Here is a 13,812-nt window from a genome sequence, read left to right as displayed (position 1 = left end):
GGAAAGGGAAGTAAGAGGAGAGGGAGGAGAGAGAATATTTACATTAGTGCTGGGCTTTACTTAAGATTTCCAAACTGGGAAGTTATAATGAAGTCAACATAGATGGTATAGAAAGAGTTCTTCACCACTCTAGCTTTCATCAATATATACACACCGAAATAACATGTAGTTCTGAAAATAAGACAGACTATTCCTCTGGGCCTCTCTTTCCCTTTAAAAGTGTTTAGAAACAAATCCTGCCCTTTGCTGGTACAGTCTGGTTCAGTGATGACATTGCAGTTTTCTGATGTGCTGTGATGTCCATGACTTCAGAACTTTCTGGAACCCAAGGGATCAACAGGAGATGCCTGGTGCATGAGTGTTAACGCCTTAGCCTTTGCTTGTACTTTCTGATTTCCACTGGCTGTTCTTGGAGTCCTGCCCCTCTTGGTTTTCTATATGGTTCTTCGACTTTTCTTCCTGAGAGCAACAGAAGTCAGTTATAGACATATGTGTAATGGTGTGATAGACAGCGTGGTCCCCACCCAAACCAGTGCGAACAGAACATTCCATTTTAATCCTAACTGAACTGCAAAATTTAAATTCCACCCGAGTCCTGTTTCCTTCCCACCTGATGAAACCCGGCCTCAAGGACTCTCATTTCCTCCAGATGTCAAAACTGGCTGTTCCCTCAGACTCTGCTCTGTGCTTTAGTAGCTTAATTCAGTATTCTCAGAGATAAGAGCACAAGGAAGTCCTCCCATGCCCCAGTTAACTCCAGGATGGATGGTACAGATTTGGAGGCCAAGTGGGTCTGAGTGGCTGAATGCTTCAGTAGGCTGTGCTTTGTGATGACTGAATGTCTCAGTGTCTCAATGGGCTGTGGTTTGTGGCTAATCCCCAAGGGGCGCATGACTTGAGACCCTTACTTTATATTTCATTGCAGAATCCAGTGGCCACAGAGTCTACCTATCACATGCACCAAAACCTGGGGTCCCTGTGTCACTCACCCATCTTCCTTAACCCTCACATCCACCCAGTCTACAAATCTTGCCAATTTGGTAAGCTCAATTGCTTGATTCTTCCATTTCATCCACTGACTCATTCAAAATTTTCTGTGTGGATTTATTTCATCATAATACAATTGGACTGCCGCCATATTGCCCATGTAAATCTGGACTGTACACGGCAGTCAGACTGCTCAGAAGCCCACCCAGAAGTGAGGTGTTCTGGGGTTCTGTCACCCTCAAGATAAAGTCCAAGCTCCTCAGTCTGGTCCCATCTTCCATGACCATATCCCTGTCTGTCTGAACAGTGTGCTATCACTGTGACTGTGGTGCCCATTCATTTTATACCCCAGTTGCTCAAGACTCCACACCCTCCCCTCCAGCTCCTTCTCCCAGAAGTTGGCTCCTGCCTTTCTTTTCCTGGCATTTCAAGGACCATCAGCTCAGTTAGCTTTCTTTGAACCCCCATGAGAGATAAAGTGCCCTTTATCTCACCATCCCACCATCTTAGACTTTTAACTTCCCCCTGCCTTCCTCTTTCCTCTCCTCCCCCCCTTTTTTTTAGTACTGGGAATTGAACCCAGGGCCTTGTGCATGCTAGGTAAGTGCTCTACTACTGAGTTCTATCCCCAGCTCCACAAAAATATTTGAAGCTACCATTTCTTCTCTCCTCCAGTGCACTAGCTGATAAGCTCCTAAGGACAGGATGATATTGTGTTCACCTTTGGTCCACACAGCACAGGGTCCAACACTTCAAGATGTAGACCTTCTATCACTGCCAGTTTTTTTTACCCCTATGGAACAATGACTGCTGAACAGGAATAATAATAGTAATTAGATGTACTAAGTGATTTGACAGAGTTGAAGCTCCTTGTTTCCAGACAGTGCTGACCTGTGTGGGATTTTCTGCAATGATGGAAATCATTTGTATTTGTGTTGTCTCCAAAGTAGACATATGTGGTCAGAGAAAACTTGAAATATGACCAATGCACTAAAGAAATGGATTTGTGTGTGCGTGTGTGTGCGTGTATGTATTGTACATGTGGGTGCATACGCACATATGTGCATATGCATGTGGAGGCCAGAGGACAATCTGAGGTGTCAGTCCTCAGGGGCCATCTACTTTGTTATTTATTTTAAGAAGTCTTTATTTTACTTTATGTGTATGTGTGAGTTCCTGCATATGTGTATGTGTACCATGTGCATGTCTGGTGCCTGCTAAGGTCAGCAGAGAGCATCTGATCCCCTGGAGCTGGAGTTACAGGCAGTTGTGAGCCACTCTGGATGTGGGAAACTCAACTCAGGTTCTCTGCAAGAGCAGCCAGTGCTCTGAACTGCTGAGGCACTTCTCCAGCTCCTACTTTGTTATTTTTAAAAGGTTTATTTTATTTAGTTTTAATTATATGTATGTGTGGTTTTTAGATTTCTCCCAGTTCTTACATAGTTGACAAAAGTATTTCCTACCTTGCTTGGAGTTTTAGAGACCAAAACAGATATGTGCAGGAACATTTAAAGACCAACTCACTGAAGATGGCTGCCTATGTGTAAATGTTCCCACCAAGCTGTCTAGTTACTAACAAGATGTCACTGAACACAGTTTGGAGGCTATTAAGAGTAGCATACCATCATGTACACAATATATACAGTACACGACGGCCAAGAAGATGATAGAGGTAAATAACCACAAGAACAAAGATAATGGCAAAATGTAGTAAAATAATTAGAAAGTGACCGGTTTTAAGTACTTACTGTCTTGGCTTTGAACTTGCTATATAATACAGGCTGGACTTGAACTCAGGATCCACCTTTCTTAGTTGGGATTATAGGTTTGCACCACTATGCCTGGCTTTGTGGGTCTCCCTTAGCCCCAGCTGGCCTGGAACTCACTATGTAGACCATGCTGGCCTCAATCTCACAGAGATCTGCCTGCCTTGCCTCCTGAGTGCTGGGACTAAAGGTGTGGTGAGCCATGATGCCTGACTTTTTGCCTTAATTGTAAAACAATGATTGTGCTTTAAAAATGAATTCATACAGCATGGTGGCAAATTACTGTAATCTCAACATTCAGGAGGCTATGGTAGGAGGATTATTGTTTGTTCAAGGATGTCTGGGTTACACAGTGAAGTAAAAGCCATCCTGGGCATTGTAGTGAAACTGCCTCAAAATGCCAAAACCAAACCAACCAACCAACCAAACAAATGGAGGCTGGAGAGACAGCTCAGCAGCCAAGAGAGCTGGCTGCTCTTGTAGAGAACCCGGGTTCAGTTCTTAGCACCCACATGGCAGCGAGCAACCCATTCATCAGTAACCCCAATTCCAGGGGATTTGATGCTCTCTTCTGTTCTCCACAGGCATTGTACAACATAGGCATATATACATACATGCAGGCAAAACACTCACATACATAAAATAATAAATAAATAAATAAATAAATAAATAAATAAATAAATAAATAACCCAAGCCCAATGACAGTGTTGGAGAGATGACTCAGTGCTTGGCACTAAGCCTGATGACCTGGAACCCACACGGCAGAAAGGGAGAATTGACTCAAAAAAGTTGTCCTCTGAATTTCACATGCATCCAGTGGCAAACATCCACCACAAAAAATTAATGGTTAAAAAAAAAGAGAGAAAAATATTAAACAAAACAAGAGTTCAAACGGCTGGGGGTAGGAGACCAGGGTACTTGCCAAACACGCTCAAGGCTTTGGATTCAATTCTCAAGAGAGAAAGTAAAACCTAACACTAAATTCTTGAAAATTTAAGCAGTGTGAGTTTGCTATTGCACCCCAAAGCTCCTAGTTATTGTTCCAAACAAACTAAAACACCTTTGGGTAAAATCAGCTGTTTCAGCAATTCGGATGTAGGATCTCAGGCTGGGCACTAGATGGTGCCATCAGATGACTTAGAGTTTAGAACTAGGATTTTTGTTGGTGTTATTTGTTTGTTTCTTTTAAAAATATATTTGTTTTATTTTTAATTATGTATATGTGTGTGGGCATGTGAGTGCAGGTGCTTATGTGTTTGAGACAAGGTCTTGCTATGTAGCCCAGGTTGGGCTCCTCAGTGCTGGGATTTCAGGTACGTGCCACACATCCAGCAGAAGGATGATTTTTGGACAAGTTCTTTGTTCAGAGTTGTCACATTGAGGTTACATTTAGAGTTTCCCCGAAATACTGGGAGGTCTTGTGGGAACTCACATAGTTTTAGACAATTCTTTTCTTCACAACATAAACTCTAACCACTGCGCTCCCAACTAGGCCTACCCTCTAAGAGTTTAGATCTTCAAGCTAGCAAACATAAAAGCCCTTGTCAGATGGGTCCTCAGCCTGAGCAGGCAGGTCTATCAAGTACTGAATGCCTACCTCATGTGAGGCATCTTACATGTTTCACGTAATCCTCAAATCCTGCAATCCCCAAATAAGGTCTTAAAGAAATGGAAAGATTGCCAGGGCTATGGATAACCCTGCTCCAGTCACCCTGGAGAGCACCTCGCTTGCATTGGAGTGATGGCCACTTTTTGATTAACATGAGGAAAATTAAGAGTAGAACAGATGACCGGATACCCATGTAAGAATGGGAGGAATCTGATTTTCCCTCCCTCTCTGGCTCTGCTAAACTGAAGGGTTTAAGAGCATTAGGGCTAAGAAGTGGAGTCATGGGGCTGGAGAGGTCTCTCGGTGGTTAAGAGCACTGGCTGCTCCTGCAGAGGACCCAGATTCAATTTCCTGTGCCCACATGGTGGTTAACAACTATCTGTAACTCCAGTTCCAGGGGACCTGACACCCTCTTCTGGCCTCCATGGTCATTGTATAACACGGGTGCACTTATGTACATGTAGGCAATATATTCATACACATAAAAAAATAAAATAAAACAAATTTAAAAAAAGAAGTGGAGCCAAGTCTTCTCCAGGAAATTTTACATCAGGATGTACTAGAGAGTACTGTGGTAGGGTAGGGGGTGCCCTGTCAGTTAGGAGAGGAGCTGTGATAGTTTTAATTGTCAACTTGACACAATCTAGACTTGCCTGGGAAGAGAATCTCAATAAAGGATTGCTTAGATTAGGTAGGTCTACAGGTATATCTCTGGGGGACTGTCTTGATTATGTTAATTGATGTGGGAAGCCTCAGCCTAAAACCATCCCCTGGGTCTGGGATCTAGACTATACAGAGAGACGTGGGGGGAGAGCTGAGCACTAGCATGCATTCATGAATTCACTGCTCTTTGTTCTTGACCATGGCTGTCACGTGACCAGCTCTGCACGTTCTTGTCACCTTGACTCCACACCATAATGAACTGCAGCTCCGAACTGTGACCCAGGTAAACCCTTTCTACCCTGAGTTGGTTTTGTCAGGATATTTTATCACAGCAACAGGGAGCAAAACTCAGACAAAGACAGAATCCACCCTACATTTGACCCTGAAGAGGAGGAACTGGTTCTCTCACAATGGTTTTACATTCTTAATTCTTTTAAAAATGGTTTTTATTATTTTTATTTATCAGCATGTGTGTCTGTGTAGGGGCATGCTTGCCTGAGTGTAGGTGCCCGCGGAAGCCACAGGTGTCATTTCTCCCTGGAGCTAGAGTTCCAGGCAGTTCTGTGAGTCATTGACATGGGTGCTGGAAACTGAACTCAGATCCTCTGCAAGAGCAGCATGTGCTCCTAACGACTGAGCCATCTCTCCAGCCCCTCTCAATTATTTTTAAAAAATAGTTGATTTAGTGTTTTGAGACAAAATCTCATGTAGCCCAGGATGACCCTGAACTTCTGATTCTCCTGCCTCACCTCTTGAGTTCTGGGACTCTAGGGGTGTGTGTCACTATACTAGTGTGTGCTAGCTTGTACTAGTGTGTGCATTGCTGGGGTCAAAGCTGTGGGCTTTGTCTATATCCCAAGTCGCCTTTTTTTTTGTGGTTTGAGATAGGGCCTTACAATGTAGCTGAGCCTGATCTGGAACCCACTATGAAGCCCAAGCTGGCCTCAAACTCATGATCCTTCTGTCTCCAGCTCTTGGGTGCTAGGATTACAGGTATGTGCCATTGTACCTGGTCCAGTTTACCTTCTTTGTGTGTGTATATATGTGTACAGGTGCACATTATGTCTGGAGGTGCATATATGTGGAGGCTAGAGGTCAACCTTGGTTGTACCTTAGAACAGATTTGTTATTTATTTATTTATTTATTTATTTTTGGTTTTTTTGAGACAGCGTCTCCCTGTAGCCTCAGTTAACCTGGATCTTGCTATGTAGACCAGGATGGCCTGGATCTAACAGAGATCTGCCTACTTCTGCCTCCCAAGTCCTGGAACAAAGGCATGGGCTACCATGCCTGGCTACCTTATTTATTTATTTTTTTAATACAGTCCTTCACCAAACCTGGAGCTCACTGATTTGGCTGGGCTGGGTGGCCAGCAAGCCCCAGAAATCTGCCTGTCTCTGCCTTCTCGGAGCTGGCATTACAAGCAAGTGCCGCCACATCCAGCTATTTTTACATGGGTTCTGGGGACTGAACTCAGGTCCTCATGTTTGCATGGTTAATACTTGGTTGACTGAACTATCTCTTTAGCCCAGTTTACTTTCTTAATGCTGTTAGCCTAGTTCAAGTTCTAGGCGATGCTTATGCTGCCCGACCAGGGACCACTTTGGGAGTGTTTTGCCTACTCAGTTCTTTTCTTAGTCCTTGTACTGTTGGACTCACCATCTCCACCGCCAGGTGAGCCCACTCAGAAGGAGGATGCTGATCAGCAGGAAGACGCAGCCAGCCACTGTCAAGAGAGGGAATTCAGAAGGGCCTTAGGGCTAGGCACCGGGGCAGCAGGAGCTGGGTGCATAGGGCAGGTAAGAAAATTTCCTAGGTGAGAAAGAGCCTCCTGAGAAGCTGGGGCCTGTGGCTTCTGCTTTCCTTTCTTGGCTGCCTGAGGATTGCTTAGGAGGCTCATGGAGCCAGGACCCAGGGCAGGTGGGCATGGAAGGAGCATCTCAGGGAAGGGGGCTGGCACTTGTTCTCTGGAGCCAATTGGCAGCTGGAAACTGAGAAGGGCTCAGAGGTCAGGTCTCATTAGAGGCCTCTTCCATGAGGGAAATACTGGAGCAGGAAGAGAGACGCTAAACACACTGTGTCCCCCGCAGGTGTTTACATCTCCCCTGTACTGACTGGCAAGGTTCCAGAGTCTGTCATTTCAAAGCCATTTCATCTTCAAAGCACATGTAGTCTGAACCCGTTTTTGCTTCCCACCAGCAACACTTGAGGTTGGACCATTTTCTTTTCCCTGGGTCCTGGCCTTGTTCCTCGCTCAAGATGCACACAAGAGGAACTGGTTAAGACGGCTTTAACACTGAATCCTGTGATGGTTTGTATATAATTATCAACTGAACAGCATCGAGAATCACCTTGTAGACAAAACTCTGGATATGTCTGTGAGACAGGTATCTAGATTAGGTTAATGGAGGTGGGACGACCCACCCTAAATGTGGACAGCACCATTCCATGGCCTGAGTGGACTGCCTGAAAAGGAGGAAGTGGGCTGAGCAGAAGCGTTCTCTCTCTCTGCTTCCTCACTGCAACTGCAATCTGACCAGCTGCTCGATCCCTGCCACCATGCCTTCCCCAGCAGGACGAACTGGACCTTCACACTGTGAGTCAAAACAAACACTTTCTCCCCCAAGTCTCTTTTTGGTCAGATATTTGGTCACAGCAATTCAAAAGGTAACAAATACAGCTCCCAACATGCTACAGCTAATTCATTGAGCATCTGTATTAATCTTTTACCCTCATAAACATTAGAGTAAGAAGGGGTCATTTCAACCAGCCAACCAGCCTGCCCACGTCTTGGTCTGATACATGATTTGTTCATAAAGGAAACGACGTCACCTACCTGTTATCTGATGCTCCATTGTAAGGAAGAACGTCTCCATTGTTGTAGTTGCTTCTGGAGGTTGTTGGGTGTCTATGGAAAAGGGTGGGGGGAAGAGACATTCAGGTTATGACAAGCACAGGACATGAAGCTGGAAAACGAGGGGGGTTCTCAGTAGAGGTTGGGGGAAGGGATGTGAGGGGCTGGGGAGCAAGGTCTGCTTGGATACCTCAACTTTAGTCCTGTGATTTCTCCTTCTGACACTTCCTTTAGCTGCGTGTGTAAGTGAAGGGGGTGATGTGTGCGTTCATGTTGTGTGTGCAGGTGCATATGCACTTGTGCATGTGGAGGCCAGAGGTCAATGCCAGGTGTCTTCCTTAATAACTTCCATCTTATTTTATGAGACAGGGTGTTTGAATGAGTCTGAAGCTCACTGGTTCAGCTAGACTGGCTGCCAGTGAGCCCCAGGGATCATCTGTCTCCCCCGTGCTGGGTTATAGGTAACTGCTGTCATACGTAACTTTCTCTTTTAAAAAAACATAGGTTTTGGGGGCTCAAACTCGGGTTCTCATGTTTGTATGCCATCCACCTTGCCAACTGAGCCGTCTCCTCAGCCTGCTTTGGGTTGTGTGTGTTGCTAAGGCCACACCCCTGTTCTGGAGGCAGATGGGGTTATCTCTTCCTCCCTATCTGGATCATCTGGTGGAGAAGTTTGTCTTCTCTTGCCTGATCAGTGTTTAATGGTCAAATGTCCATTCATGGAACACCTGCCAGACCCCCCGTACCTGTGATGGTGATGGGGCAGGAAGTCTCACTCTCAGGAAGGGTATCTGTACTCTCTAGATATTCTTCTTTGTCTGGGGGAGAGAGTAAGCAATGCATTTGTAACCCAAGACAAAGATATGAACGTCTTACTCTTCCCTCCAGTCGCAGCCGGCACTGGATACACTTGCTGAGGCCTGGCACCTGGATTGGAATGTCTCCGAGACTCAGTTCCATATCAGGGGCCATGGGAAGACATTAAGGGCATTAGGAGAGTAAATGATGGGGAATTCTGGCCCCGACAGTGGCTCCCTATGGAACTCTGAGCAACTCTGTCTCCCCAGGCTTCCTACTTAGCCCCGACTCCCACCCTTGTCTTGGAAATGGGTCAGAATTACACGCGCACACCCTGGCGGGGCATCAAATGGAGTGGAATTGTGCCAAGATCGCTCTCTCTCTCTCTCTTTGACAATCCCTCTGTGATCAATGACCCAGGGACTTTCCACTTCCACCTCTTACAATGAAAGCTATTAACATGCCCTGGCCATTGGGGCGGCTCGTGGAGGTAGGTTATGGGAAAGAAACATCATTTCCAGAGGACCCTGGTGAAGTTGTGGCATGTGACAAATGGTGGCAAGCAAAGAAGCCAGGAAAACTCATGGGTGAACATGAATAACTGTGGATTGTGGAAATAGTGGGATTTCAAATGCAGATGTTGGAAGAGCCCAACCCAGGCAGGCTGTGGGTGTGCAGGAGTGTGTACGTGCACACCTGCTGGAGCAAGTCCCTTCCTGCACACTTGGACTCTTATCAGAACTCAGGTTGGGGACTTGTTCAAGGGAGTGTGGTGACGCGAAGCTGTTCAAGTGACAGATGTACACTAAATACCAGCACAAGGAAGACACATGTAGGTGGGAGACTGGACTGTATCTTCTGAACTAGGAGATGTCTTGGCAGCTGGACAGAAGTCGTGGAATTTCAGGATCAACTAGGCAAAGGATAGCATCACCAGGGCCTCTGGTGTGCTTGGGGATGCTAGAGAGGTCATTATTGCTTTGTCTCTATCGCCTCCTAGAACACAGGGCTACCTTAGCTGAGGGGGCTTTCTCATTATCGCCACCTAGAGCACAGGCTACCATAGGTGAGGGGGCCTTCACGTTTAGTTGGATTTATTTATTTAGAAATGACACCTGGATGGTCAAGTAGTGTTGGAGACCACTGAACTGTTGAGCTGATTGATGCTGGAGACACACTGCTTTACCTAAACTCTGCTGAAAGCATGCTTGAACACGCCCAACAGCACCTCTGGTCAAGAATGTCTACGTAGCAAAAGCTGCATAGGTATGTGTGCTAACACAGACAAAGGAACACAGGGCCCCCATCCCAAATTACATAAGGAAATAACCGTCTGACCACCGGTCACAATGCCCAGTTATGCTTAGCTGGTCCTCGTCGCAGTAAACAAATTTTTGCTTCATAATAACATACGTAGAAGTCTTGAGGAAGTTTTCTCAAGACTGACTTACTAAGTAAAAGTCACATTGGTTTCTCTGCTTATGTAGGTTAAAACAATAAATATAAGTAGAAGAGGAGCTGGGGCCTCTGTTCCCTCAGCAGAGAGCTCCCCAGTTCCCCACTCTTGAGATTCTAATGAAGTGGTGTGTCTTTATTTTATGCTCTGCCATCCACCTTCAAGGATCTCAGAACCCTGCTACCCCTGCATGCAGGAAAGTAGCTTTCTCAAGGTCCTGTGACTGATGAAAGAGGAGTCTCATTTTGCTCCAGAGAGAGAGAGAAGAGTGGGGTGGACCTGAGCAGGGAGCTGCCTACCTTGAAATTGATGGTGCTCTCTTTCATCTACACATGTGAGCCGAGGCTGAGTCCACCCTGTCTTTCCACAGATGGTTTTACAGACACTTGTGGCAGGATGTTTCTGGAGAGCCTTGTACCCCTGAATGCACTGGTAGTAAACTGTCTGTCCCACTTTGAGATGATAGATTCTCTTTGTACTTTCATGGTCCCATGGAGGGGGCTCCCTGCAGTGACCTGGAAGAGGAAAAGAGAATCCAAAGGCAAGTTAGGGAGGGCACGGGGAGAGACTCTGATTGCTAGGGATTGGACCTCGGTTCTTGCTGTTTTGTTTCACTTTTTGTTCAATCTGCACACATGGAGAACCTCTCCCAGGCAGGAATGAGGCATTATAGGAAGGTCCTGAACCCAGGGGTGTGTTATGTCCTCCAAGTTGAAATATTCCCTCTTGGAAGGAAAGTCCTTAAGATTCAGAAAGTAAACAAAACACACAGGTCTTGGGAAGATCCTGAGACTCACAGGCCCCTTCCCAAGGTTATATTAAGCAATAACCATGACTGGCGAGGAGACTTTCCAACTGTTAGTGCTGACTGCCAGTTAGCGGGTACAGTTTTCAAGGGTTGTGACCATGCTAGCATGGACTTTTTGGTGATGCAGCTGTCTTGAGTCATCCATGTTCCTGACTTCAGTAAATTCATTGGCTCACTAAGTTAGACTTGGGCAGGTAGTTTCTTTGCTATGCTGTCAGTCCCCTGTTGGGGTGAAGAGATGCTTGTTACTCATATACTCAAAACCTGCTAGACTTTCCAAACCCTGAATACTCAAAATAACCTCCATATTCAAAAAACCCCACACATAAACCCTCTGCCCCCACAGGAAACCAAGCGTCCCGACTTGAGCTATCTTTTGTCCCATTGAACCTTGCATATCATTACTTGAACTGTGTTTTAGTCTCAGAATAAATTGTTATGTTAAGGTCAAGAACTGTATTATCAGAACCTGATTGAATTGGATTTCTTTAAGATGCAAACACCAAAACCATGACAATTTATGAAACATCTCTCAGCCAGAAACAGCTGCTTATGTCTCTTTTTTTGTTATTTTGGGGGGGGGTAAAGGAGGGTATCATAAAGTTCAGGTTGGCTTTGAACTTCTGCTACTCTTGCTTCTACCTTCCAAGTGCTGGGATGACATGTGTATGATACCATGCCCTATTCAGCCCATTATCTCTTCAGTAAAGACAACAAACATTGACCTCCCTGAAACCTCTCTATAATTGTAGAGGTTAGCTGGGGTGGGGGGAGAGAGAGAGGAGAGAGAGGAGAGAGAGGGAGGAGAGAGAGAGAGAGGAGAGAGAGAGGAGAGAGAGAGAGAGAGAGAGAGAGAGAGAGAGAGAGAGAGAGAGGGAGGAGAGAGGAGAGAGATTAAATGTGTTTTTGGAACACCATTCTAGGACAAAGTTGCTTCTGGATTGGTCTTTCTTTCCCCTAATAATGGATGGAGTAAAACCGAAGTAGTTGAAAATAAGTCCTCAGTATAAAAAACCATCATTAATCTAGGAGACCCACAGTCTTATTCCTGACCTAGTAGACAATTTTAGCTAAGTTTATGTTTAACTCATTCCCTTCCCCAAACTCAGGTTTTCCTAGCAGACTCTCTTTCAGACATCGTGGCTTAATTTAAGTGTTACTCACTTGGGAAAGATGTGGGCAGACACAGTGACTCCATTCACACCTCATTGCCTCACCAACTAGCAGATACCCGTCTGGAGCTTTCATTTCATAAGCCTGACTTTAAGAAGCACCTTGATATCAATGGTTTTGCTTGAATTCATTGTCTTGCACTTAAAAGAAACTAGGAGGAATTCTTCCATGTCAATGCCTAGCACACAGTTATTCCCAACACACTTTTGCATTAAACTGAATCTGAGTTGAATTCTCAAGCTCCCAAACTACAACCCAGTTCAGCTACAGTAAGAGTGGCTTGAGATGCTGAGCAGCCACTGTGCCAACATTAGGCAATGGTTGTCGTCTGCATGGTGTTCTGAGAGGCGAATGAATTGCACTTTGCACTTGGAGCACAGGACTGGTATCCCTCCTTTGCAGACCTCATCCGACCCATGCAGCTGAAGGTCAGCTCCAAGGACAGCTAGCGGGCAGCTGTTGAGACTCATCTCTCACCTGGAATGTTTCCTTGGTCCACCGACCATGCTGAACTTTGCGTTTCTGTGGTTTGTCTCTCTTTATGTTCTTCGGGTTGAGGTGTAACTCGCTTTCTTGTGTTTCTGTTGGCTAGAGGATATAGGAGGATTGAGGCAGGAGTTCAGAAATGCTCAGAACATAAAACGCCTTTCATGTATTCATTCTCCCCAGGATAGCTGGGTGTGCCTGGATACATCTCAGTGCTGGGTTTATAAAGATGAACAAAACACAAGTCCTCCCTTGGATAGGGCTGGTTCATACCTAGCCCAGTACTAGCCTCTTTGTGTTCATATTTATATCCATATAGACAATGGAAACAACATATTTCTAGAAGAAAAATATTTTTCTGCTGGAAAATACTTTGTAGATATGTGCAGGAAACCTAAGTAGATCCCTTCTTTGTTGTCAGTTCTGCCAGCATTGTGCATGGGGGTGAGGATTGGTCTGACTCCACAACCTAGTAAATTCTTCAGTTACTCCAAACAATTCAAAGCCCTTCAAGTTGGAGAAATGTGCTCTTAAGAGAGTGGCAAGAAAACTCCTCCAGCCATGAAGAGCTGGCAAAGGAGTCGCACATGAGCACGTGAGTGAGGTGGGGATCAGAACTCTAGCTTAGGATGAGGGCAGGATCTGTTGGAAAAATGAGTCAGTGAGGGACCATCATCAGCAAAACAGCCATCTGCAAACACTGCCCTCCACACATGGTCAGCTCACTGATCTACCCTATCCTCAGAGTTAAATAAAAATGAATGACATAATAGCTCAGCTAAGAAACCAACCTATGTGTCCAGCAATGGGAGATGATTAAAGCAAATGTGGTCTATCAGGATGGTAAATTTTTCAGCCATTAAGAAGAACCAAGGGGCCAGAGAAATGGCTCAGTGGTTAAGAGCACTGGCTGTTTTTGCATAAGACAGTTGCATAAGATGGTAGCCATATGGCAGCTAACAACTAACTGTAACTCCAGATCCAGGAGATTTGATGCTCTCTTCTGGCCTCCGCAAGCATTGCAGGACACAAATGCACATGCAAGCAGGCAAAAAAACTCATACACATAAAATAAATAAATAATTAAAAAAAGAAGAACAAGTCGTGTCATTCTCAACAAAATGGATACAACTGGAGATAATATTAAATGAATGAAGCTGGTCTCAGAAAGACAAATACCATATGGTTTCCCTCATTTGTGGTTCCCAGA

The 13,812-nt window shown here is 45.2% G+C and overlaps 1 protein-coding gene across 1 annotated transcript in view; it reads right to left on the bottom strand.

The window, feature by feature from the left end:
- Window positions 1-434: 434 nt before the first annotated feature.
- The window catches only part of Il2ra (interleukin 2 receptor subunit alpha), an 18,922-nt gene continuing 5,544 nt past the window's right edge, over window positions 435-13,812 (bottom strand). The window contains exons 3-8 of the mRNA XM_008825143.1: window positions 12,594-12,704; window positions 10,435-10,650; window positions 8,628-8,699; window positions 7,864-7,935; window positions 6,687-6,753; window positions 435-459 (exon numbers count right to left, since the gene is read on the bottom strand). Of these exons, the coding sequence (XP_008823365.1) occupies window positions 435-459; window positions 6,687-6,753; window positions 7,864-7,935; window positions 8,628-8,699; window positions 10,435-10,650; window positions 12,594-12,704 (563 nt within the window). The remainder of the gene's footprint in view (window positions 460-6,686; window positions 6,754-7,863; window positions 7,936-8,627; window positions 8,700-10,434; window positions 10,651-12,593; window positions 12,705-13,812) is intronic.

Source organism: Nannospalax galili, unplaced genomic scaffold (genome assembly GCF_000622305.1).
Source record: "Nannospalax galili isolate Female #2095 unplaced genomic scaffold, S.galili_v1.0 scaffold209, whole genome shotgun sequence".
Classification (NCBI taxonomy): domain Eukaryota; kingdom Metazoa; phylum Chordata; class Mammalia; order Rodentia; family Spalacidae; genus Nannospalax; species Nannospalax galili.
Note: the sequence above shows the minus strand (reverse complement) of the source record. Positions and strands in the feature narration are given on the sequence as shown.